General features: G+C 36.8%; 2 protein-coding genes across 3 annotated transcripts in view; one reads left to right on the forward strand and one right to left on the reverse strand.

Annotated features, from left to right (window-relative positions):
• LOC131167389 (sister chromatid cohesion 1 protein 2) overlaps positions 1–696 on the forward strand; it is a 32,192-nt gene extending 31,496 nt beyond the window's left edge. Inside the window, exons 15-16 of one of the 2 annotated variants that reach the window (XR_009140118.1) lie at positions 4–213; positions 325–696. The gene's annotated coding sequence lies outside the window, so the exon portion shown is untranslated. Of the gene's footprint in view, positions 1–3 lie in introns of both variants that reach the window. The other variant, XR_009140117.1, reaches the window with a different exon arrangement.
• On the reverse strand, positions 124–24,709 carry LOC131167506 (beta-glucosidase 13-like). The gene is made up of 17 exons (XM_058126311.1): positions 24,305–24,709; positions 24,054–24,164; positions 23,694–23,769; positions 23,234–23,311; positions 22,493–22,580; positions 21,885–22,107; positions 21,612–21,727; positions 21,110–21,330; positions 20,830–20,861; positions 20,635–20,740; positions 20,279–20,387; positions 19,906–20,066; positions 8,519–8,778; positions 8,323–8,400; positions 1,308–1,403; positions 745–798; positions 124–528 (listed from the first exon to the last, which is right to left on the reverse strand). Exons 1-17 carry the CDS (start codon positions 24,707–24,709, stop codon positions 124–126), a joined length of 2,619 nt encoding a protein of 872 aa, XP_057982294.1.
• Positions 24,710–26,312: the final 1,603 nt, after the last annotated feature.

Genomic DNA, 26,312 nt, shown 5'->3' on the forward strand with positions numbered 1-26,312 from the left:
CAGGACTGCCTTTTTTTTAAGGGAATGGAAGAGCTAAGAGCTAAAGAAGACAAACAAAAGATGCTTGCCCATCAAACATTTACTTCATACTGGGATTATTAGGATGTGGAAAACACAATTCACTTAAAAGGGGGCATCAACTTCACTTCGGGTTACCAAGAAAGACTTGAGCCAGTCCACGGACTTCTTGGGGATCCGCTTCAAATTGTTGAGGTAATCTGTGTAGTAAAGCCCGAACCGGACCTTGTAACCCATATTCATTTCCATGCAGTCCATCAGAGACCACATGAAGTACCCCTGAACATCTGCCCCTTGCCTGTACAGGAAAACCAAATGATCCTTAGTAGTACATTCAAATGGCCACATAGAGCAAGGATCGATCCATGATATTGTCCTGAACAACTTCCTGGCTTCTGAAATAGCTGATAGATGGCTGAGAATGTGTTGAATTCTGGCATCATCCTGCAGGGCATTCTCCACTGAGATAGCATTGCCCCATTTCTCTGGATAACCTGTTGGAAACGGGTTTCAGAACAGGTCATTCGGTCATTGAAAGATCTTTCCTTCAAACACCCAGAACATATGACAATTTTTGAACCAAAACTGCATAATTTAGGCTTTTAGCATCAGAAGATGCTATCGACAAACACGGTCATACAATAAGACTAAACTATGTGCAAACTAGCACTCACCATTTTCAGTTATGTGCATTTTGGGATTGGCGTATTATTTCTTCATATATACCAGAGCATCCGTCAGCCCTTTCGGGTACAAGTAAATGTCTTTTCTCCCTGGTGCCTGAAAGAGATTAACAAAAACAGATGATCACATTATCTATACACAGGTTAAGCCTTCAATTGGTGGACTACTTTCGAAATGCCGAAACACCTAACACACATAATGTTAATCTCTTTGAAAAAATTATTTCACCCGCTGACCTATGGCCTTTCCATATTTTTCCTCTGCCAGGTACAATATACACAAGGAAGAAGATTGTTAACATATATATAGAGTAAATTATTTGACAATTCATTTGACTCTTGCAAGTTTGGAGGGTACCTTTGTGCTCAGGGTGCTGGAACTGATCATGTTTGGTGTATTGTTGATTTGGGTTTAATGGGTGTGAGGCTGCATCTTTGGAAGTGATTTGATAATTCATCTGAATGTTTCCAGCTTGGAGGGCACCTTTGAATTCAACATGCTGGGATTGGTCTTGACCTTGGCTGTTGGATTTGCTCTTTAGGTTCAATGGGAGAGAGTGCAAGTCTGGAAGTGTAGTAATTGATCCAATCGAAAGACCCTTAAACCAAATCTTTCTCATCCTCTGTAAAAGCTGACGCCCCATCTCTTGCCAGAGCTTTCATTATAAATGGGTAATCTCCAAACACAATGGCTCCATGAACCTATTTTTTGAATCAGAAAAAATGTGCATATTGAATATATTGCAATATACTTGCTAATTCATGGATTAATTAATTCATTAATTAATTAAATTTACTAACCAACCAACTAAGAAATCAAATGCTCTCTGGGATGCCTCTTTGTCGACCTTCATGTGGCTCAAACCAATCGGTCACCTGAAAATATTTTTTGTAGAGCTTAGCAGTAGCAGCATGGGCTGGTAGGATGTGGTGGGTAGCAAGGAAAGGGTCAGTTGCAGGGTTAGCATTAGGGTTAGAGGGCATTCCAACTTTGTAGCCAAATTGCCCAAACACTTGGGGCTCGTTGATACTTGTCCAATGCTCCACTCGGTTCCCAAAGGTTTTGAAAGAGAGATCAGCATAGGCTTTGAAATCATCCCTAATAAAATGAAAAAAAATTTAAAATTAGACAATTGAAAAATCAAAGAAGAAGCAAGGAAATGTAATGGGCAATTAATCAAGTTGGGATTTAAGAAGAAAGCATATAAAATTTTTTGGATATTGAAAGGAACTAGAAATGGTAAAAGCCCTTGTGCTTGTGGTAAATCAAAGTCGAAAGAGAGTGAAAAATGGGATTGTCCCTTCATTAATTTCTTTTTTTTTAAAAAAAATGTTCACTATTTGACAGAGGTAAATGTTGAAAAATAAAAATAAAATAAAATAAAGAAATTTAGTAATAAGTAGCTTTTTAATATTAAGGTTTTGTTTGAATCACGGGTTTTCTTAAGGGTCTGTTTGGATCAAAGATTTTGGTTAGGAAAAGGAAAGAAAAAGAAAATAAAAAAGAAATTCATTTCCAATATATTTTCCCCCTATACCAAATCCTACTAAAACTAAAATTTGTTTTAATATGGTTAAAAATAAAAATTAAAACAAATTCAAATGGTGTGTAAAATCATATTTTTACTCATTGATTGATATATTTTTTGTTTTCTTTCTTACTTTTCTTGATAACCAAATATAAAAAAGTTAGTTCCTTTACATTTTATTTTCCTTTAATATTTTTGAAGTTCCAAACATGACCGAAGGAAAGGATAAAAGAATTGGGGAAATATAGGTATTTATGCATTTTATTCACGTGGTTGAATGTTAAGAAAAGTAAAGGATTAATATTTACGGGTTCGAGGCGTGGAAATAATTTCTTACAAAATGTAAGATTGTATACTATATGTAGACCCATCCTGGTTTGTTCTTCCTTGGACCCCGCATATGCGGGAGCTCTGCTCTACCTGATTTTTTTTTTTTTTTTCGTATGCAATAAAAATGAACTCAATTCCTTTTTTTCCCCTTTCCTTCATATTTTCTAAATTTCAAATAAAAAGAAAAATAAGCATACAAAAATTACCATTCTTCTTTAGTTCATCAATAAAATAATTGTAGAAATCAAGGCCATGTTGATTTATTCCACCACTGAATGATTCAAATTATCCCTGTGATCCTTTCCTTCTTGGATAAAGCTGTCCCAAGTCCTGGCTCCTCTTCCTCCTTCATCTCCTGCTCCTTTTGTCTGCACAGCGACATTCAACACCAAATCCTTTTGTCTGCCTGTTGACTCATCATTGATAATTCATGAGTCAAACCACAAGTGAAGAATTGAATTTGAGATTTTGGGATCTCCAAGACCTAACTAGGCCCTTACCATTTGATTTGAGCAAACCCAACTGGATACAATATATCTATATTTTAACTAAATTAGACAATTTTCCTTGTATACATAGTGAAATTATATTGAATCAGGTGTATACATCTGATGTATCTAATAATTGAGAGAGAGAGAGAGAGAGATGAATTACCTGGAGGGTAGAAGTGGAGCAGTCAAATTTGAAATAAGGGGGAAGTGTTAGCACGCACGTTTCCTTTTTAAGTGGCACACATAACACATCTTGTTTTATTTGAAAATACTATTATCTAAATTATTATAATTATTATTTTATTCAAAAATTAAACATGGGAGATGAGGTTTACAGTAACTACTTGATATCTTAAGACTAAGTCTCTTAAGACTAAGTCGTTGGTTTGAAATTCAGATGGAAAATTTTGAATTTGATTTGAAATTCAAATAAGAGATTTTGAAAACTCATAATCCCTTGATGGTAGGAAATGTGAGAGGAAATCTCTTAGTGTATGGGGTCTTGACCAGTCTATAAATAGGGCCTGTGATTAACCATTAAGTCACACATTGACTTATGGTAATATAGAACTGACCAAAAACCTTACTCCTTCTACTCTCCTGAAACATAGTGAGAGTAAAGAGAATTCTCAAATCTCTTTCTCTATTTGTCATAGTTCTCTTTCTTATTTCAGATCCCTTTCTTGAAGACTTGAGCAGTTATGGCTGGAGGTCAGATCATTGTTCTCTTCCGCTTGTAAACAATTATTTGTTTGTAGTTTCTGAAATTATGCTTTCAGGAAGCAGTCCTCTCTAGTTACTAGAGACTTGGGTTGGGTGATAACAACTAAAGCAGGTTGATTAATAATAGGACTACGTCCTCCATTGATAACCTTCTGTATGACTTCTCCTTTCAAATTACATCTTATGCTATTATTATTGTTATTGTTGTAAGTCTTCTTCTAGTAAACACTACTATGGTTAGAGCTCTTCTTCACCTCACCAATTAATAGCTAAAGCCGTCCTCTCTCAAAAAGAACCCACATGATGGTGGTGGTGATGAATCACCATTGATGGGGTTTTGCTACTTACTAGAGCAACATTCATGAGAGCCATTGATTTGTTCACAAAATTAAAATAAAGCCACAGTGTAAAGACTCGAAAAATAGTAATAATAAAAATACCAATAAAAAAAAAAGAAATTTGGTTTGGTGTAGGATCAAACCGTCGACAATTTGAGAAATCTTAGGAAAATCATCGACGATTTTGTATGAGCATGGCTTGGAGAGGACAAACCGTCGACGGTTTTAGTAAGCTCAAGAAAACCGTATTTACCGAGGGTTGTTAAGGGTAAAAATGCAGTAAAACGGTTTGGTTAAAGACCAAATCGACAGTTTCCTCTGGGCTAGCAGCCTATATAAAGGATTTTTGTCACGCCCCGAACCCGAAAATGGGATCCAGGATGTGATTTAGTAACCCAACCTGCTCTTGTATCATACAACATCCATGATACTACATAATATAAGAGTCCGACCCCGTAGGGTTCACGTATACCCTATCAATCATCACATACACAATATATATAGATGCAGCGGAAAATTCAACCTAATACATTCAAAAACCATACCGGAGTCTATACAACGTTAGGATCTAGTCCCATAATACAAAACAAAATCCCCGAGTATCCACATAACTCAAAATGACACCCCGACTACGGTTTAGTACTTACACAAGTACCTAGACAGTGCTAACCAACACCTACGCTCCTGAAACACTAGAACGCTAGGGTCAACTACTGTATGATAGGGGTGAGACACCTCTCAATAAGGGAGAAATAGGTTATATCAGTGTGTGGATACATGAGTGTTATTTCAACAATAAAACATAAACATTTCACAATTTCAGTATTTTCACAATACAGTTCTAGTATACATCTCACCAAAACACCTCGATCTAGTGTCATCACACTCTTTAGCATAAGCTCTCGGTAACCTGGCGTAGCCTAAGCCCCACAGCGTTCAATTGGTGCAAACATGGTACAAACTCATACCCTTTGGTGACCAACTGAAATCATAGGTGGTATTTTACACCCTCGGCCTCAAGCTGGATATCTGAGCTTACGGTAGTTAACCGACTCGGCCACCTACAGTATTATTCCGGCACGCCTCATTTATCAGCCTTCATTTGTTAACCAGCACACTTCGATTGTCTTAGGCCTTCAATTTTATCTTGACTTGACATTTTCACAAAACCTGGAACAATTTGGAACTCATGTTCCTATATCTCATTTCAATTAGACACAGCCTACGGTAGTTAACCGACACGTTTTTTCACAAAATACATCATTCACAGCCTACGGTAGTTAACCAACACATTTTTTCACAAAACACGTCATTCAATATATATCAGCTCATTCCACACTTATTTGGGTAAACAAGCAAAACCTCATATAAGATATTTCGAAAATATAATTTAAAATAATCAAAGGTACGGTTATCTCTATAGCATAGTTTAACCAAATATATAATTTTCCAAAAGAAACAGAGATGATACTCGAAATCCCCAATTTCCCCAAAAACTGTAAACTCGAAAGTCCTATAATTTCACGTGATAGATTTCTCCAAATAAGTGGCCAAAACATTCGTATAATCGTAACCCACAGTTTTATTGAATCAGATTATAAAATAACTGATATAAACAGAAACCTCTTACTTTTCTCCGAAAATCAAAACACGAACTAAACGGTTCCAAAACAGGCAACCAAGTTCCCAAAACCTAAGAATCGAAGAACACAATTTCAATATAATTCTATCTACTACATATCTACCAAATCAAAAATAAAATCGGACCCTTACCTCGATTTCAGGAGAAAACCCGAGAATCCTCAAAATGAAGATTCGATTCGCTATAACCGTAGAGATTCCTCCCCTGATCCTTGTAGTAATGTTGGATCGTCAATTCGGGTAAGAGATAACTCTAATCTTAGAGAGAGAGAGAGAGAGAGAGAGAGAGAGAGAGAGAGAGTTGGTTTGAGTTCTAGAGAGAGAGAGAGAGAGATGATTTGGGTTTCTTCTCCATTAAGCAATGAAATAAATAGTTATAACTTAGTTGACTCGGCTAGTCTCGTTGACGAGATGACGTCCTTGTTGACGAGCATAAGAAGTTAGTTCGTCGACAATAGAGTTGCCTCATTGACGAGCTTGAGGATTTAGAATTTCCAAAATCTCTCGGCGTTCACTCGTCAACAAACCGTTGAATCCTGTCGCCGAGCTGCAGAAGGGACTTCGTCAACGAGAGAAGGAGCGTCGTCGATGAGTCCTACTGATTTTCCATTTTTAAAATTTTCTTCTCTTTTCTTATTTATTTAATTCAAAATTCTCGGGACGGGTTCTTACAACCTCCCCTCCTTACAAAAATTTCATCCTCAGAATTTACAATCTCTCGCTCGTTAACTCACCAATACCTAAACACATACCCGACTCTAGGAAGAGTCGATGACTACCCACATAGAAGCCCCGTCCCAAATATATAACATACCCTCACTTATAACGAAGGAATACCGTGGTTAGATACATAGGATCTCAGGAGTTCACATTTATCACAAAACCCTCCCAGAGACTAACCACACATTTGCACTCTAAACAACAGATACATCACATACTTACCAAAACCGTACATGTAAACATTACTCCTTAGAACAAATGTGGATATTTTTGGCGTATTTTCGTCTCCAATTTCCAAGAAGCTTCCTCAACCGCGTGATTCCACCATAGCACTTTCACTAACAGTATCTCCTTGGTATGCAACTTCTGAACTTTTCGGTCCAGAATCTAAACTGCTCCCTCCTTATACGCCAAAGCATCCCCAATCTATAAAGACTCGTAACTAATCACATGTGATGGATCTGGCACGTACCTTCTCAACATGGATACGTGGAATACATCGTGGATAAGAGAGAGCGCTGGGGGTAGTACAATCTTGTAGGCTATCGGACCCACTCGTTCAAGTACCTCGAATGGTCCAATATACCTTGAGCCCAACTTGCCCTTCTTCCTGAATCTCATCACCCTTTTCATCGGAGTGATTCTCTGGAATATTTTACCTCCCCCCCCCCCCCCCCAAATTCCAATTCATGACGGCGCACATTCGCGTAACTCTTCTGCTAACTCAGAGCTGATTTAATTCAATCCTTGATCAATCTAACCTTCTTAGAAGCGTATTGTACAAGTTTGGGACCCAATATTTGCCATTCACCGACCTCATCCCAATACAGAGAAGACCGACACCTCTGACCATACAATGCTTCAAATGGTGCCATCCCGATTGTAGACACCCTATTTTTGCCTTAGCCAAATAGAATACCGGGTCCCCTCTTATTATTTTCATTATTATTATTATTACCTTATTATTATTATTATTATTATTATTATTATTATTATTATTATTATTATTTTCCTATATTATTAGTACTTTACTATTATTTTGCTAGTATTTTTATTATCATTATTATTATTATTTTTCATTTTTGTTATTATTACTAGTACTTTTATTATCTTTATTTTATTTTTACTTTACTATAATTATTTTTCATTTATTTTATTGTTTTTGATATAGTATTATTATTATTATTATTATTATTATTATTATTATTATTAGTAGCTTTAGTATCTTATTTTGGCTATTATTATTTTTATTATTTTTGGTAATGTTATTATTATTATTATTATTATTATTTATTACTTTTAATATTAGTATTATTACTTTATTTTTATTAATATTATTATTATTATTATTTTATCGATAGTATCTTCATTTTTATTTTTTACTATAATTATTTATTATTTACTATTAGTATTATTATTATTATTATTATTATTATTATTATTATTATATTATTACTATAATTATTATTATTATTATTATTACTATTTCCATTTTCATTATTACCATAAGAATAAAAGTAAAACAAAAAAAAAAGAAGAAAAAAGATAAAGAAAATCAAAAAAGGAAGTTTGTTTTAGGGTTTTGAAATTTTTTTTTTATATAATGGCAAAGAGGCCAAGCAAAGGGAGGGAGCGGGGGCGCACAGTCGGGCACGGCCAAAGAAATAAAAAAAAAAAGACCTAGCCTTCACTCCATCTCTCCCATTCTCTCCTTCCCTATGCAGCCCCCTTCTCCATCTTCTTCTTCTTTCCTCCATCACAACCACCAGTCTCTACTCTCTCTAATAATCGGCCGCAGTCCTCACAGCAGATCCGAAAGCGGCCGCTGCTTCTTCGGCAGCCAACATACCTCCGGCCACCCTCCCGCGCCCACTCTCCTTGCTCCGGCCATACCAGCAGCACTCTGCCACAGCCCACCAGCCGTGAGCTTCCAGATACGCACACGCCAGACAGCTCACAGCAGTCTCCACACACCAGTCCTCACGGCCCCCCCCTGCTCAGCCTGCAGCAGACCACCACGAGCACCAGCTCCTGCCCGCAGCAACCTGAGGCTTCTCCAACAGTCGCACAACCCACGAACCAGAGTCCTCCGACGACTCAGTGACTGCCAATATCACCCTCTGCTCCGGCTGGCCACTTTCAAGCTCACCCAATAATACCAGCTTCGGCGTATTCCTGCTGCTGCCGCATGAACCGCCACTTCTCCGGCCACTCATAGTCGCCGCCGCTTTCCCACGAGCCTCCAGCAACCATCGCCGTCTCCGGCATCCTCTCAGTTCTGCGGTACCCCCCACTGTAAGCCATCCTGCTCTCACACACGCATGCACTCACTCACACCCTCATACACACCTGCTATACACACTGTTGTACACACAACGCACATAAATATACATATATATTACTGTTAGTGTTAATATGTATATATTACTGTTAGTGTTAATAGGTATATATATATTTTCTTATATATTGATATTATTAAATATTATTATTCTCTATATATTATTATTAGCAATATTATGGTATTATTTGTGTGTTATTATCAATAGTAATGTTATGATATTATTATTTAACAATATTATTATTATGTTAGTATTAATATTATATTGTTATGTGTAGCAGCACTATTATTATTATTACACTTATATTGCATGGTAGTTTTTTTTCCTTAATAATTGTTATTTATTGTTATGAATTACCCTTATTATTGTTATATTGTAGATAATATTTATATATATACCCATGTTCATATTTTTAATTGTTTTCATATTTAATACCCATGTCTATATTTTTTTATTGTAAATATTAATTGATTTGTTCCCATTGTTGTAGGGTTTCTTTTATTTGCAGTGGTAAGTAGTCTATTGCCTTGTATCTAAATTGTGTGTATATTAATACATTGTTTGTTGTAGCATTTAATTAACTATGCTATTAATTGTGGTACGTTATTTACTTAGTATATATTGTGCAATTAGGGTTTAAACTATTACGTGTTGTATTTAGGGTTTTAATGGTATATTTAGGGTTTTGTTCATCATATGCTTTATTTAGGGTTCGATTGGTCTCTTATATTGTCACGATATATTAATGGTAAGGTTTCAAAATTATTTCCATAATTATTTTCGCGTGTGTTATTTGTTAATTCTAGGGTTTAAATTGCTTCCCATAATATTTGCTTGTGTAATAATTTCCATTATTGTATATATTGCATGTATATTATAGGGTTTAATTTGTTTCCACATTGTTAGTGTATATTAATGGTAAGGTTTCAATTTTTTCCATGATGAATATTGTATATATCCTATATTTATTTTAGGGATTAATTGTTTCCATAATGATTATTGTATATATCGTATATTTATTTTAGGGATTAATTGTTTCCATATGTGCATATGTTGAGAGTTAAATTAGGGGTTTTGATTATTCATAAGTGAGTATTATTATATTTATAGGATGTTAATATCTTACTATATGCTAGTGTATTATTATTATTATTATTACGTATGATATATCATTATTATTATTATTCTTATTCTTATTATTATTATTATTATTATTATTATTATAAGTTTAGTATTACATTATTATTCTTATTATTATGTGTATATCATTACTATCTATTAGGTTGGTTTATTATTAGGATATGTTATTAGGTATTATAGTGATTTATCAGTATATAGTATACATGGCATATAGTTGTTGTTATTATTATTATTATGTACTGAATTACTAGGGTATTATTACTACCATTATATTATCGATGTGTTATTATTGTTAAGCTAGGATTATATTATTATTAAGGCAGTGCTATTATGATTATACGTTACGAGCGCGTGTTATATAATTGTTATTTATGTAGTAGTGTTGATATTTATTTTTATTATTTTATAGTATTATTTATTTTCGTTTGTATATATCCCTATGATTTTATTGCGGGGGGTATTAGCCTTCGGGCTTCACGTACCTTTAAGCTCTGAGGGAATATATATATATATATATATATATATATATATATGTATATATTATATTTATTTATTTATTATTTTATTTATTTATTTATTTTTAACATGTATTTATAAATTCATAAAAAGGAGTAATTTAAAGACTTATTAGATTAACTTAGGGATAATTTCAAATTAATTAGGTACCGTTTGTAAGAACGGGCGCATAGGGGGTGCTCGTACCTTCCCCTCGCGTAACCGAACTCCCGACCTCAACTCTGGTAATGTAGACCAATTCTACCCCTAACGGGGTAGTAATCATGTGTTCTAACCGCACTAAAGGTTAGTGGCGACTCCGACATTCCATGTTTTTCCTTGAATATTAAAAATAATTTTAATTCCGCCGCCCGGGGCACACGCGCGCCCGGGACGTCGCGACACCGATACTAGCTTGAAAACTATTGTTATAGGTAAACTCCACTAATGGTAGAAACTAAATCCAACTACCATCGAAATCTAACACGCAAACCTGTAACATATCCTCCAAGATTTGTATCGTCTTCTTTGACTGTCTGTCAGACTGGGGGTGTAACACTATACTAAAAGTAAGCTTCGTCCCCAGTGCTTCCTGTAAGCTCTTTCAAAATCGAGAAGTGAATCTCGAGTCTCGATCTGAAACAATGGACACTGATACCCTATGTATTTTGACTATCTTCTACACGTATAGATCTGCTAGCCTACTCAAGGAGTAGTTAACCTTCATCAGTACAAAGTGAGCAGATTTTGTTAACTTGTCCACGATCACCCAAATTGCACTCTGCTCGTGAACTGCTGGAGGTAACCTGGTGACAAAGTCCATGGAGATATGCTCCAATTTCCACTCCGGGATACTCAATGGCTCCAACGGCCCTGCCGGCCTTTGATGCTCAGCCTTTGTCTATTGGCACATCAGACATTGCTCCACAAATCGAGCAATCTCCATTTTCATGCCACTCCACCAGAAAGATTCGCGCAAATCTTAATACATCTTCATGCTATCCGGATGTACCACATACAAAGAATGATGCGCCTCCTCCAGAATCGTCCTCCTTATCCCCTCATCGTTTGGAACACACAGTTTGGTTCCAAACCTTAATACACCTCCCTCTGAGATGTTAAAATCTACAGCCAGCTCCTGCTGCACCTTCTCTGCAACCTCGACTAACCCTTCATCATTAGCTTGCGTAACTTTAATCCTCTCTAATAGTGTTGGCTGGATCACCAAGCTAGTAATGAAGCTTGATGATTACCATCCACCAATTCCACGCCATGACTCTCTAGATCCCATCTGATATGATGCTGACCTACTACTGCAAATACTGTTGCATGCTCTGACTTTCAACTCAACGCATTAACTACCACATTAACTTTCCCCAGATGATAGCTAATGGTGCAATCGCAGTCCTTGATTAGTTCAGCGACCTTCTTTGCCACATATTCAATTCCTTTTACGTGAAAAAGTATTTGAGACTCTTGTGATCCATGAAGAATTCACATTGTTCATCGTACAAGTAGTGTCTCTAGATCTTCAGCGCATACACCACTGCCTCCAACTCCAGATCATGCGTGGGGTAATTCTTCTCGTACCCTCCCTATTCTCGGAGACTTTACCTAGATACATAATCCGAGGGCTTATTGAGAAAGGTGAGTGCCCTGGTGTTAGCACTAGAGTAGAGGGAATCTACTTGTATGGGCGGGTAGACTTCCTTATTTTCGAGAATTATCAGTAAAAATAATTATGTTTGTGTGAATGTGATTGGGAGACAGAGAAGTCAACAATGATGTGATTATGAATGAGTTTTCTTGGTTGCTATGGATAGTGAAATACAATTGTATGTATATTTTGAAATTATATTAAACACTTCAGTCATACACTGTTATAACTTATTTCTTCCTTACGGAGAGGTGTCTCACCCCGACGATTATTTAATCTTTTCAGGTCTTTCAGGTGATCGATCTTAGATAGCTCTAGGGCGGGATTAGTTTTTGTGAGTAGATATTAGAACGGTTATGTGTATAGTTTTATGTTTAATATATTTTATGTAATAAGAAGAATGAGATTGTATGTTATGAGTTTGCATATGTAAATATAGAACTCTGGTATTTTGTTTGAGGTTATATAATTAATTCTGCTGCGTGAATGGTATCAGAGACGTATGATTGGTCTCATAACACTCCGGGCCCCACGTGGCGGGTCTGGGGTGTTACAAGTTTAGTCCACTGCCAAGTGAGTATGTTTTACTTCCATGATTTTGAAATTTCAGAAATAAAAAGAAATTTAAGGGAAATGATACTTCAGTGGCCTCTATGATTAGAAATATTCAGTCGTAAATTTTCAGAATTCTTTATGCAAAATACCTAGATTTTTCAGTCTTGGAAGAATGCTGGAATTGGCTTGCTTTCTTAAAATGGTTGATTTTGTTTTAGCATTGCTTTTCCTTTGTAGTTGATTGCTTCAGCCCTATTGGCCTTCATGCTTTGTGTTTGTTCTTTTGTCTTGAACAGTTTTGTTTGGCATTTTTGGCCCTTAGGTATGCCCAGGTTTGATGTTTTTTTTTTTGCTTGGGAGCCTTGGCTTCCTTTCTCATGGGTATGCCCAGTAGCACTGTACATATCCTTTTTGGTCTATACAATTTATATTTATTGACAAAAAAAAAAAAAAAAATAACGTCTAAATTATTTAAAATTCAAAATATGTGCATGTTGTTCTGAGCCAAACTATTGCCGGTTTCAGACAGGATTGAAATCTTGCCCCTGTCGCATTGCGATTTCCTTCATGCTTTCCCTTAGTATGTGAGACATAATTCACAACAATATATATGTGCGTGTGACATTTATTATTTTAATAATATGTTTGTTAAATGTTTTTATTAATCTAATATCATCTTTTCTCTTCAAGTTTTTTTATTACTACACTCAATCTCAATCATCATCATCTTATATATGATCATATATTAAACAATATAATTAAATATGATCATTTATAACAAACCTTGTGCACATCCACATGCAAGGTCTAGTTGTGTATGTATATGCTGTTGAAGATTAAACTTGAAGACCGGCAGCCCACCTCCATTGAAGACCGGCAGCCCACCGTTGTGGACATTGGAGATTTGCAGGCAACCTACTCCACCTACCAGCCCACCTCTATTGAAGATTTGCACCCACCATTGTTGATTATTTGATTTCTATAATTACTATAAATAGCTGAGTTGTGTGTGAGTAAATGTGAGCAAAGTGTGGTGTGTTGAGAGTTGAAAGCCAGTGAGTGAGCGAGAGATTTTGTTTTTGAATTCCTCTGTATTATTGTTTTAGATTGAAATATACTTGTTTGATATTTATCCTCACTGAGTTTCAGTCACATCCAGTGACTGAGTGTTCCTCTCCACCCATAAGTGGTATCAGAGCGTCTAGGTACGCCGGAATTCGCCAAACAGAGGCGAACAGAGGAGAAATTCAATTTTCTTCTCAGTTTTGAAGTTGCTCCAAATCCCAAATTAAGCCTGCCATTGTGCAATTAGACTCTAGACGATTCCAACGGTGGAAATTACGTCTCAAACGGACACTGGGTGAGTCTACACGCGCTCCCGCGCGCCTCCCACGAAGACAGCGCTCTTCCCACGCGCTGCACGCGCCGACGAAGACTTCGGCAGACGGCGACACGCGCCTCACGCTCCCGCACGCGTCTTCTTCGCCCGATTGGCGAGATCCGACCTGGACATCGACCCGCAACTCGGCCCAGCGACCAGCAACCCGGATCCGTACCCTCGCCTTGACCCGCATCCGACCCGCTCCCAGCTGCGACACGCGGCACGCGCAGAGAACGCCACGTGGCGTAACGGAAAAATTAACGCCGTTAAGCGGCCGTTAAGTTAAACCGGTTAGTTTAAAAATTGACCAGAATTTTCCTATAGCCGGTTCGGTGATTTTTAGACCGGTTCTTTGCAAACCAAAACCGGTTCCTAAGGTTTTTAAATCTTCTGAATTTATTGGTGCGATTAGATTTACCAAAATCAGTCCCCATCTCTCTGTTTTTTATATATTAAATTTGATGGCTAACGGTACTATCCAATCGGTCATTCCAAAATTGACCCGAGAGAATTATGACAACTGGTCGATTCAAATGAGAGCCCTTCTAGGTTCTCAGGATGTCATGGACATCGTTGAAGATGGGTACAGAGAAAGCCCATCAAAAGAAGTCGAAGCAGCTATGCCCGAAGCTCAAAGAACGACCTTGCGAGCCGATCGAAAGAAAGATTGCAAGGCAAAATCCATAATCTACCAAGGCCTTGATGAGGCCACGTTTGAAATCATTGCCTCCGCGAAGACATCTAAAGAAGTCTGGGACTCTCTCCATCGAACACACAAAGGTGCAGATAAAGTAAAAAAGATTCGTCTTCAGACATTGCGAGGTGAGTTCGAATCTCTCAAAATGAAGTCTACTGAATCCATTTCAGACTACTATACACGAGTAATGGTAGTATCAAATCAATTAAGAAGAAATGGAGAAATTCTCAATGATGAGAGAATTTGTGAAAAAATTTTGCGATCTTTAGATCCAAAATATGATTATATAGCTGTGACCCTGGAAGAAACAAAAGACTTGGAAACAATGTCTGTAGAAGAACTTGTGGGCTCACTCCAAGCCCATGAGCAAAAAGTCAATATAAGAAGTGATGATAAAGCACTGGAGCAAGCTCTCCAAACGAAGTTGTCCCTCACTACAGATAGATACGACAAAGGGGGGACGTCACAACAAGGAAGAGGACGAGACCGAGGATCTCGTGGAAGAAATTCTGGGAATTTTAACTCCAGAGAAGGTGGCAGAGGCAGAAGAGGTCCCACTAGAGGAGGACGAAATCAACAGAGCTATGTCCCACAAGGTAGAGGACAAGGAAGAAGAGGAGGATATAATAATCGCTCAAATGTAGACAAAAGAAACATTCAATGCTACAATTGTCACAAGTATGGACACTATAGCAATGAATGTTGGGGGCGACAACAAGAAAAGGTTAGCGAGGAGGCCAACCTTGCCGAAACTGATCATGCAGATGGAGAGTCGTTGATGCTGATGGCACACAATGCAACTCCTCAGGACCAGAGTGTTTGGTACCTTGATTCTGGAGCTAGCAATCATATGACTGGCAGAAAGAACTTATTCTTTGAACTTAATGAGAAAGTTCAGGGGGAGATCTCTTTCGGCGATAATTCTAAAATCCCAGTCCAAGGGAGAGGAGATGTTTTGATCAAACAAAAGTCTGGAGATCATGCTTACATCTCCAACGTCTACTATGTGCCAGCCATGAAGACTAATATACTTAGTCTCGGACAGCTCCTGGAGAGAGGCTATCGAATTAGCCTCAGTGATAAGCAGATGGTGATAATAGATGCTCGAGGAAAGCTTGTTACTCGAGTTCAAATGGCAAAGAATCGAATGTTTCCGCTCGCCATCCAACATGATACGCCAAGGTGTTTGAGCGCTATCATCAAAGACAAAGACTGGCTATGGCATCTAAGGTATGGGCATCTAAACTTTGAAAGTTTGAAACAATTGGGAAGCAAGAAGATGGTGAAGGGCTTACCCAATATTCATCATCCAAATGTGATATGTGAAAGCTGTATTTTGAGCAAGCAACACAGAAACAGCTTTGGAAAGCAAACCGACTGGAGATCAACCATGCTGCTCCAGCTAATACACACAGATGTGTGTGGTCCATTAAGACCATTTTCGAATGGACAGAATCGATACTTCCTCACCTTCATCAACGACTACAGCAGGAAGACCTGGGTCTACTTCTTGAAAAGGAAGTCAGAGGTGTTTGACAAGTTCAAAGAGTTTAAAACTCTTGTGGAGAAACAGAGTGGCTTCCGCATCAAGTCACTTCGGTCAGACCAAGGAGGAGAGTACAAAGACGAAGCTTTCCTGGAATTCCTTAGACAACAAGGAATTCAGAAACAATTCACACCATCATACACTCCCCAGTTGAATGGTGTAGCCGAAAGGAAGAACCGCACAATCCTTAACATGGCTAGAAGCATGTTAAAGGATAAAAATGTGCCCAAGAGTTTTTGAGCAGAAGCAGTGTTATGTGCAGTCTATCTGCTCAATAGGTGTCCGACGAAGAGCCTTGACACAAAGACACCATATGAAGCCTGGAGTACTCACAAGCCCAGTGTGAGTCATCTTAGGGTGTTTGGCTCCATAGCCTACGTCAAGATCCCAGAAGCAAGAAGGACAAAGCTGGATGATAAAGGAGAGAAGTGTATCCTTGTAGGATACGGTGACAGCACCATGGGATATCGACTTTACAATCCCATCAATAAGAAAGTCTTTCACAGTCGGGATGTCATCTTTGAAGAAAATGAATCCTGGAAATGGGACCAGGTTGAATGTTCCAAAGATGCGGAATTGACACTTGAAGGAGAAGAACCTACACAGACAAGAGAAGTGGCTATCGAGCCACAAATTCCTGAGCTGCAGACACCTCCACATGGTTCACCACAGAGGAATGAAGCTCCATCACCAATTGAGCGTGAAATCTCAGACATGAGACCTAGAGGAGCTCGAAATCTAGCCGACCTGTATGAAACTACAGAACCAATTGAAGAGTATGTTACTCTTTACTGTCTATTGTTAACCAGCGACCCGGTTAGCTTTGAGGAAGCTAACGAAGAAGACAAATGGAGAAAAGCGATGGATGAGGAGATTCAATCCATCGAGAAGAACAAAACTTGGGAGTTGACAAATCTCCCGAAGGGCCACAAAACCATTGGTGTGAAATGGGTCTACAAGACCAAAAAGAATGCTCAAGGAGAAGTTCAGAGATATAAAGCAAGACTTGTCGCCAAAGGCTACAAGCAAAAAGAAGGGATTGATTATGGAGAAATCTTTGCCCCGGTTGCCAGACTCGAAACCATCAGATTACTTATTTCACTTTCAGCACAAAATGGTTGGAAAATTTACCAGCTGGACGTGAAATCAGCATTTCTGAACGGTTTTCTGGAAGAAGAGATTTATATCGATCAACCACCTGGATATGTAAAGAAGGGCAAAGAAGATAGAGTGTACAAGTTGAAGAAAGCACTCTATGGCTTGAAGCAGGCACCTCGTGCGTGGAACATGAGGATTGATGACTACTTCCAGAAGAATGGATTTGAGAAGTGTCCCTACGAGCATGCACTATATATAAAGATGGAGACAGATGGAAGCATGCTCATAGCCTGCCTATATGTTGATGATCTGATCTTCACCGGCAACAATCCAGAGATGTTTGCCGCTTTCAAAAGGAGCATGGTCAAAGAATTCGAAATGACAGATATTGGCCAGATGGCTCATTTTCTTGGCATAGAAGTCATGCAAAGCGAGAAAGGAATTTTTATCTCCCAGAGCCACTATGCAAAAGAAATATTGAAGAAGTTTGGGATGGACAAATGCAACCCAGTGACAACTCCAGTTGAAACAGGATTGGAGTTGAGAAAGAATGAGCAAGGAGATGTTGACCCCACATATTTTAAGAGTCTGGTTGGAAGCTTGAGGTATTTGACGTGCACCAGACCAGATATACTCTACGGAGTTGGACTTGTCAGCAGGTACATGGAGACTCCTGACCAGTCCCACCTGAATGCAGCGAAAAGAATACTCCGATATGTCAAAGGTACCATCATCGATGGTATGTTTTATTCATCAAGAGGTAATTGCAGACTTATTGGCTATTCAGATAGCGATTGGGGAAGAGATCTTGATGAAAGAAAAAGCACAACTGGATTCACATTTTTCATGGGAGATACAGCGTTTACATGGTCTTCAAAGAAGCAACCCATCGTAACGTTGTCATCATGTGAAGCTGAGTATGTTGCTGCCAGCTCGGCTGTTTGTCATGGTATATGGATTAGGAATGTACTGAAGTATCTGGGATTTCTTGAAGGTAACCCCACAGAAGTTTACATCGACAACCGATCAGCGATTGCACTTGCGAAAAATCCAGTTTACCATGAAAGAAGTAAACATATTGATACTCGGTATCATTTTATCAGGGAGCATGTCAAAAATAAAGAAGTGGAATTGATATCTTGCAGAACGTATGATCAGATTGCTGACATTTTCACAAAACCACTCAGACATGATATTTTTGCAAGACTGAAGACAATGCTCGGAATGACAAAATTAGGAGAGTCAAGTTTAAGGGGGGATGTTGAAGATTAAACTTGAAGACCGGCAGCCCACCTCCATTGAAGACCGGCAGCCCACCGTTGTGGACATTGGAGATTTGCAGGCAACCTACTCCACCTACCAGCCCACCTCTATTGAAGATTTGCACCCACCATTGTTGATTATTTGATTTCTATAATTACTATAAATAGCTGAGTTGTGTGTGAGTAAATGTGAGCAAAGTGTGGTGTGTTGAGAGTTGAAAGCCAGTGAGTGAGCGAGAGATTTTGTTTTTGAATTCCTCTGTATTATTGTTTTAGATTGAAATATACTTGTTTGATATTTATCCTCACTGAGTTTCAGTCACATCCAGTGACTGAGTGTTCCTCTCCACCCATCATATGCATGCATGCATGTATGTATATATATATATATGAAAGAAATAGGTAGTTTGGATCAAAGATTTTTATTGAGAAAAAAAAAAAGAAAAATAAGAAAGAAATTTATTTTTATTACATTTTCTTTTTATGACATATACTACTAAAAGTGAGAATTTATTCTAATATGATTAAAAATTAAGATTATCAAACACTAATGATATGTAAAATTAAAATTTTATTCATAATTTTATATATTTTTTATTTTCTTTCTCACTTTCTTTCATAATCAAATATAAAAAAAATAAGTTCCTTCGTGTTTTACTCTCTTTTTCCTTAATTTTTCAAATTCCAAACATGACCTAAGGATTTTTATTTTAATAACATATTTTTTATTCATAAGTGCGCTCTCCTAAATAATGTATGATATTTGCAAGTGCATATATAACTGTGCTTTTGACCGCTGATGTTTTGTTTGTATGTGTATATGTTATATGTGAAAACTCCAAAATAACCTTTAGACCAAATATATTCAACTCTTGATTGGACTAAATTTAGTGTCACAATTGGCCATTACATTTTTTTTTTTGGAATCTAATAATCTACACTACTAGAAAATGTGCTTGCAAAGCACAACTTTATTTGCAGGCATCTGGATATACCCGGATGATAAACCAAGGGGCAGGGCCGTTGTCCCGGAGATTGATGCCGCACCAGGGGGTTCGAAGGGCTCGTTGGTGGCTCGAGTCCCCTTGTTATTAAAAAAAAAAAAAACCCAAAATTAAAAAGTAGAAAAGTACTGCCCATCAAACTTCATATCCTTATTACTTGATCGAATTATTTTAAATGTGAAAACCGTAATAATTTATTTGTCAACATCTTGAATTCTCAGGCATTGAAAGAGGGATCGTAAGATCACTTGGATGAACCCAAGAACGAGTTGAACCACCTTGCAGACTTCTTGGGGACCCGGTTCAAGTTGTTGAGGTAATCCGTGTAGTTAAGCCCGAACCGGACTTCGTAACCCGAACCCATTTCCATGCAGTCCATCAGAGCCCACATGAAGTACCCTTCAACATCTGCCCCTTGCCTGCACCCAAAAAATTAACCCAGACAATCCCTTCATCCCATTTGATTCATACCCATAGAAGTTACACTAATGACATGTTTGGTTTGCAAAATGAAATATGGTAAAAAGGAATGGAATTAAAAATTTTTGAATGGATCTCATGATGAAATCAAGTGAAAAATTGGATTGCATTCCTCCCTATTCCTGCGCACCAAACATGTAGCAACACTTACTTCCTGGCTTCTGAAACTGCATATAGATGACTGAGAATGTGTTGAATTCTGGAATCATCCTGCAGGGCACTCTCAGTCAACATCGTGTCGTCTCTTTTCTCCGGATAACCTGTTCGAAACGGGTTTTATAATTTTAGAACCGATAAATTGATCATTAAGACTCTGTTTCGAACTCGAAATATACGAAAGGGGATGAAAATATTAAGAATTTTACATTTCCTCTATAAATATTGTATGGTAAATCAATGAACAAAAGAAATCATAGGCAAAGTAAATTGATAGTTGAAGAATTCCTTCGTAGACATGTGACAATGTTTGAAAATGTTAGAACAGAGGTGAAAATTAGCAGTTCTTACCATTTTCTGTAATGTACATTTTGGGATTGCAGTACTGTTTCTTTATGTAGACCAGAGCATCCCTTAGCCCTTGTGGATACACATAAATGGCATCACTTCCAGGTGCCTAAAACAGAGTGGCAAAAACAGAGGATCAGATTATTGCGTTAACATGAAGTGTTAGGCTTTAGTCTCTTGGAGCATGAATGTTCTTACCAGCTCACCAATGGGCTTTCCATTTCTGTCGACTGGCAGAGACAAAAACATCTTAGCCATCATAACCATTAATCATTAAAACTATAGCTACTAAAAATATTATAAAATGAAAATAAAAGAAGAAAATTTTCTACATAAATATAGAAAAACGAAAAGAAATAAATTTTTATTTTTTATAAAAAAATCAATACTTCTTCTGCCAGTGAAATACTGACTTGAAAAAAATCCCATGCCCAAATAGGGCATTAGTTCTTCCATGTTTGGAGGTTGAAGCATATACCTTTCAACTCAACATGCTGGAATTGATCATAGCTGGTGTATTCAGTGTCAGGGCTTATGGGGAGAGAGAGTGCATATCTGGAAGTGTAGTAATTGATCCCTATGAAATCAAAAGACCCTTTTACCAAATCCTTCTCCTCCTCTGTAAAAGCTGGCAGCCCATCTCTCACAAGGGCTTTCATTATAAATGGGTAATCCCCAAACATCAATGGTTCCATAAACCTGTTTTATTATCAAACAAAAAAGTGAATTACCTTAACCCTGTGTTTGCAGAGTACTTGAATTTGGAGTTGTATTGCGATTTGAATAAAATATAGTATAAAATTGTATTAAAATTTGTCAAAATTCAAATTCAAGATATTAAATTCATGCTCCCAAACACTACCTAAGTTTTCTATCTTCTCTCTAGTGTTTTTTTTATGCTGTCACGCCGAAATGTTTCAATTATGGATAAATTACTACATTATTCTAAAAATCAAACCATTAAAATTAAATTTACTGACCATCCAACCAAGAAATCAAATGCTCTCTCAGATGCTTCTCCATCGAGCCGTGTGAGCCCATGTGGCTCGAACCACTGAGTCACTATTGATATCCCAATCTCCCCACCTTGACTAGCCTGTGAGAAATAAATTTTTTAGTTATAAATAAAGAAAAATAAAAAATTGGGCAGAAACCCTAATTGAACTCGTGAACCCTAATCGAGCTTATAAACCCTAATCGAACCCATAAACCCTAGCGATTAATTGAATTTGTGAGTTGTATACTTGTGTCACCTGATAATTTTGTTTGTAGAGCTTAGCAGCAGCAGCATGTGCCAATAGGATGTGGTGGGAAGCAAGGAAAGGGTCCGTTGCAGGATTTGCATTAGCGTTAGAGGCCATTCCAACTTTATAGCCATACTGCCCAAACACTTGAGGCTCATTGATGGTTGTCCAGTGCTTCACTCGGTCCCCAAAAGTTTTGAAACAGAGGTCTGCATAGGCTTTGAAGTCATCCCTGATAGTTAAATGGAAATAAAATTTAATTAGGTAATTTATAAACCAAACAAGGAACAAGGAAATTTAATGGGGACTAAATTAAACTGCAATTAAAAAACATAAAGCTTGTGTAGATTTAGATTTGTGTCGATTTAGAAGAAACTTATCAACCCAATTCCGTGTTTCGCTTCCGTCCAAATCCATACAAGTCCAAACTCTAGGCTCACAAACAGTAAGATTGCATTTGAGAGCATAAATTTTGAATCTTGAATTTAGATTTGAATGAATTTATATAAAACTTAATACAAATTGGTATTACATCTTTTCAAATTCATACAAATCCAAATTTAAGTATCTTCTAAAAATGCGATAAGGTGAACGTAAAAAGAAATTAGAAATAGTACACAATCTGACTGCTCAAGAAGCCTTTGTACTCGTCCTGCAATACTTGTGGTAAGTCGAAATGGAAGAGTGTCACAAATGGAGTTATCCCTGTATTAAATTAAAAAGAAATTCAATATATTATTTAAAAGATGAAGGAAATATATATTGATAAGAGATGGGGAGAAGAAGAAATAATTAGGAGTTTTTTGACATTAAGGCTTCGTGTAAGATAAAAAGAAATAAGAAGATGAATTTTCTATTGTATTTTCTCCATATATGTTTGAAATATTACTAAGGATGTACTATTATCTAAGTTTGGTTAAAAAATAATAAAAGTATTAAAGATTAATAATAGCATATGATATCAAAATTTAGTTTGTTGTTTCATTAATATTTTATTTTCTTTCTCATTTGATTTTAACAATTAAGTGGGAAAAGATATATTTTCAGGCAAAAGACACTCAGCTTTCCCAAGGTTTGACAAAAAGACAGATACCTGCCTTGCCCTAAGGTCTCAAAAATGTCACAAACTTTTCTAGAAATTTCAAAAATATTGTAGACCTGCCTTGACGTTTGCAAAGACTTAAGGGAGGTCTTTGAAAATTTTAAAATCTTAGAAAAAGTCTCAGAAAATTTTGAAATCTCAGAACAGATCGTTGTCTTTTTGTCAAATATTCTCAGAGAAGATTAATGTTAGAGAAGATTAATGTCTTTTACGTTAGATTATTTATATATAAGAAACACAAGCATTGAAAAGATACCGTTCTTTATTAGTTCATCAATGAACTTGTTGTAGAAATCAATGCCTTCTTGGTTTATTCCACCACTCATTGTTCCATCTGCAACAATTCAAGATACAATTTATGCGCATAACTCGTGTGCGATAATAATGGAAAAATTGTCATCTTGAGAAAAAATAAAAATAAAACAAACCTCGAAGTTGTATTGGATTTGAATAATATGTAATATAAAACTATATTAAAATTTGTCCAAATCCAAATTTAGGATAAAAAATCTATGCTCTTGAAGACAGTTTTAAGTTTTGATTTTGAATTGGATTTGTATAATTTTTGAATAAAACTATAATGGAAAATTATATTAAATTTTGTATAAATTCAAACAAAAAAAATGTAAACTCAATAAAGTTTGAAATCGATATATACTCGATCCCAAAGATGATCTAATTTTTTTTTGGATGAAGGATAGATCGGAGTTTATTACATGGAAGAATCCTTGGCCAAGCAATGGAGAATCGATAGGTGTCGACGCCCATCTTCTTCAAAAGTTGTACATCATCCTATAATTAATATATATATATATATATATATATCAATTAAAAAGGAAAAAGAAAAAAAGAAAACCAAACAATGGAATTAGTATCTTTAATTAATCAATTCATGCTTTTTATTTCAACATGTGTGTGACTCACAACACATTTCTAAAATTTAGAACAAACTCATTTTCAATATTATTGAGTATTTCTCTCTTAATATATTTTAAATAATTTAACAAAAAATTATTTTAAATAAGATTTATGAATAGCAATATATATATATATATTAAGAGTAATCATATACATACTTTGTAGCGATTGTAAGAATCAACAGCAACATCCGTGTCACCCTTTCCATCTTGGATAAAGCTGTCCCAAGTGCTGGCTCCTCTCCCTCCTTCATCTCCAGCTCCTTCTGTCTGTACCAATATTTAGGATATGCGCTCTCAGTCCATTTCATTTCAGTATATTTAAACGCAGACCACAAGTCAAACAAGGCGAGAGAGAGAGAGAGAGAGAGAGAGAGAGAGAGAGAGAGAGAGAGAGAGAGAGAGTGAACCTGGAGGGCGGAAGTGGAGCAGCCAAACTTGAAATCGGGGGGGAAGTCTTTTCTGGTGACTAGGGTTTTGGGTTGGGGGATGACGGCGGGCTGAAGCGCCGGAGCGGCGGGAACTGCCCCTCCGTTGAGCAGCTTCTCCAGCACCGCCGGCGGCGCAATCTGGACGTGCCCTTTCAAACACCTTATGCAATACTTATTACTATTATTATCATACTTTGGGCGAATGGTGTTCTTATAATACTTAACATTATTCATATTCCTGCAGCGATCAATCATCACACCCATTTTGAACGAAGAGAGAGTATTTCCTCCTCTCTCCAATGAACCCACTTGATGATGATGATGATGAATCGCCATTGATGGGTTTTTTGTGCTCAAACATGCAACTGCATTAACCACAGCCATTTCACTAAGAAGCAGAAGAAGAAGAAGAAGAAGAAGAAGAAGAAGAAGAAGAAATTGGATGTGGGGAGTGAGCGAGAGAGCAGAGCTATTTATAGAAGATCTTAATTTCCACTATTCATTAATTAATCTAAGCTAGTAGGACTCTGCTGTATCTTGACTTCTCATATATAATTAATAAAAGTTTGCATGTAAATTAATTATAATTAAAATTTTATATCGCGATGACTGATTGCTGAGGGAGGTGAATCGATTGAATGAAGTCATTCTTTAAACATCACTGTCTCGTGCAGCTCGTTGGCCGGCGTAAACGCACAAACATAAATCGTGTCTGCAGTCGGTGCATGCAAGAAAATTATTACAAGAAGATTTTACATGAAATCTTATAATGAACATATAATTAATTAATTTGTTAAAAATTTATTGATATTTTTTTATTTAATAATTTCAAGCAAATCATAAAGAAAATATTTAATAATTAATTCAATCGTAAATTATATAATTATATATATAAACTCAATAAAGAAAATATATAGGGCTTAATTGTGGAAATAAGTTTTTATTTTTTATTTTTGTATTTTTAAAATTATTTAAAAAAATTTAGCTAATTTTGTTTGCAATATTTGTATAAAATAAATGAATGATAATGAATAGTTTTAATTTGATTTATTTGTGGAAATAATTTAATTTTTAATTTTTAGTTTTTCAAGTCATTAAAAAAATACCATCTTATTTTAAAATTTTTTAAATTTATATAAAAAATTAGAAACTATCAGTTCATTACATTATAATTTTCTAATTCTTCATTCTCAATTCGTACGAATCTAAATTCAAATCCCAAAATTCATAATTCTAAATATTATCTTTGATATGCCCATAATTAATCACGCTAATAAGGGCAGGTCAACACCCGTCTCATACTTTCTCCAAGTCTGACTTTCTAACAAGTGATTAACTCCGACCTAATAAAGAGAAAGAGAGATTCACGCCGATGCCCTTATTAACCGAGTAATAGGCGCACGCACTTATGGCCGAAGAGCGATTCACGCCCCCACGTAATAAATCCAAGCCAACCAGCGGTCAACTCAAGCCCCTATAAGTAGGGACTGGGGATACAAGCAAAGGTAAGTGATAAGACACTACTCTACTGTTGCATTAAGCCTCTTTGAAAGCTTCCCTCTTACTTAGGCATCAGAGAGATCCCCCGGAGTACACCCCGGGTCCTCCAAGCCTCTCTTTTCTTCCTATTTCAGGTCAACAAGAGTCAAGGAGCATTCCAACCATTTTTTTTTTTACCCCGCAACAGTTGGCGCCGTCTGTGGGAAGCTACTTTTAGGAGGCGATATTATCTTGCTCTTGACTTTCAAACATTCAAGCAATGCCAACCTCACGCAATTCCACCTCCTTCCCTGATAACAAAGAACCATCCCAATCCATCCAATGGACCTTCGATTCATTTGGTGTCAGTAGGGAGGAGTTCCTTGCCTTCCAGAAGGAAATGAAGGACATGCTCAACCAACTCTTACAACAGAAGAGTCAGGAGGGGCACGTCCTTCCCCAACCACAAAAGAAACCCAGCGCAGACAAACAAGCTGACGAACTAAGG

The sequence above is a fragment of the Malania oleifera genome, chromosome 11 (genome assembly GCF_029873635.1).
Source record: "Malania oleifera isolate guangnan ecotype guangnan chromosome 11, ASM2987363v1, whole genome shotgun sequence".
Classification (NCBI taxonomy): Eukaryota; Viridiplantae; Streptophyta; class Magnoliopsida; order Santalales; family Ximeniaceae; genus Malania; species Malania oleifera.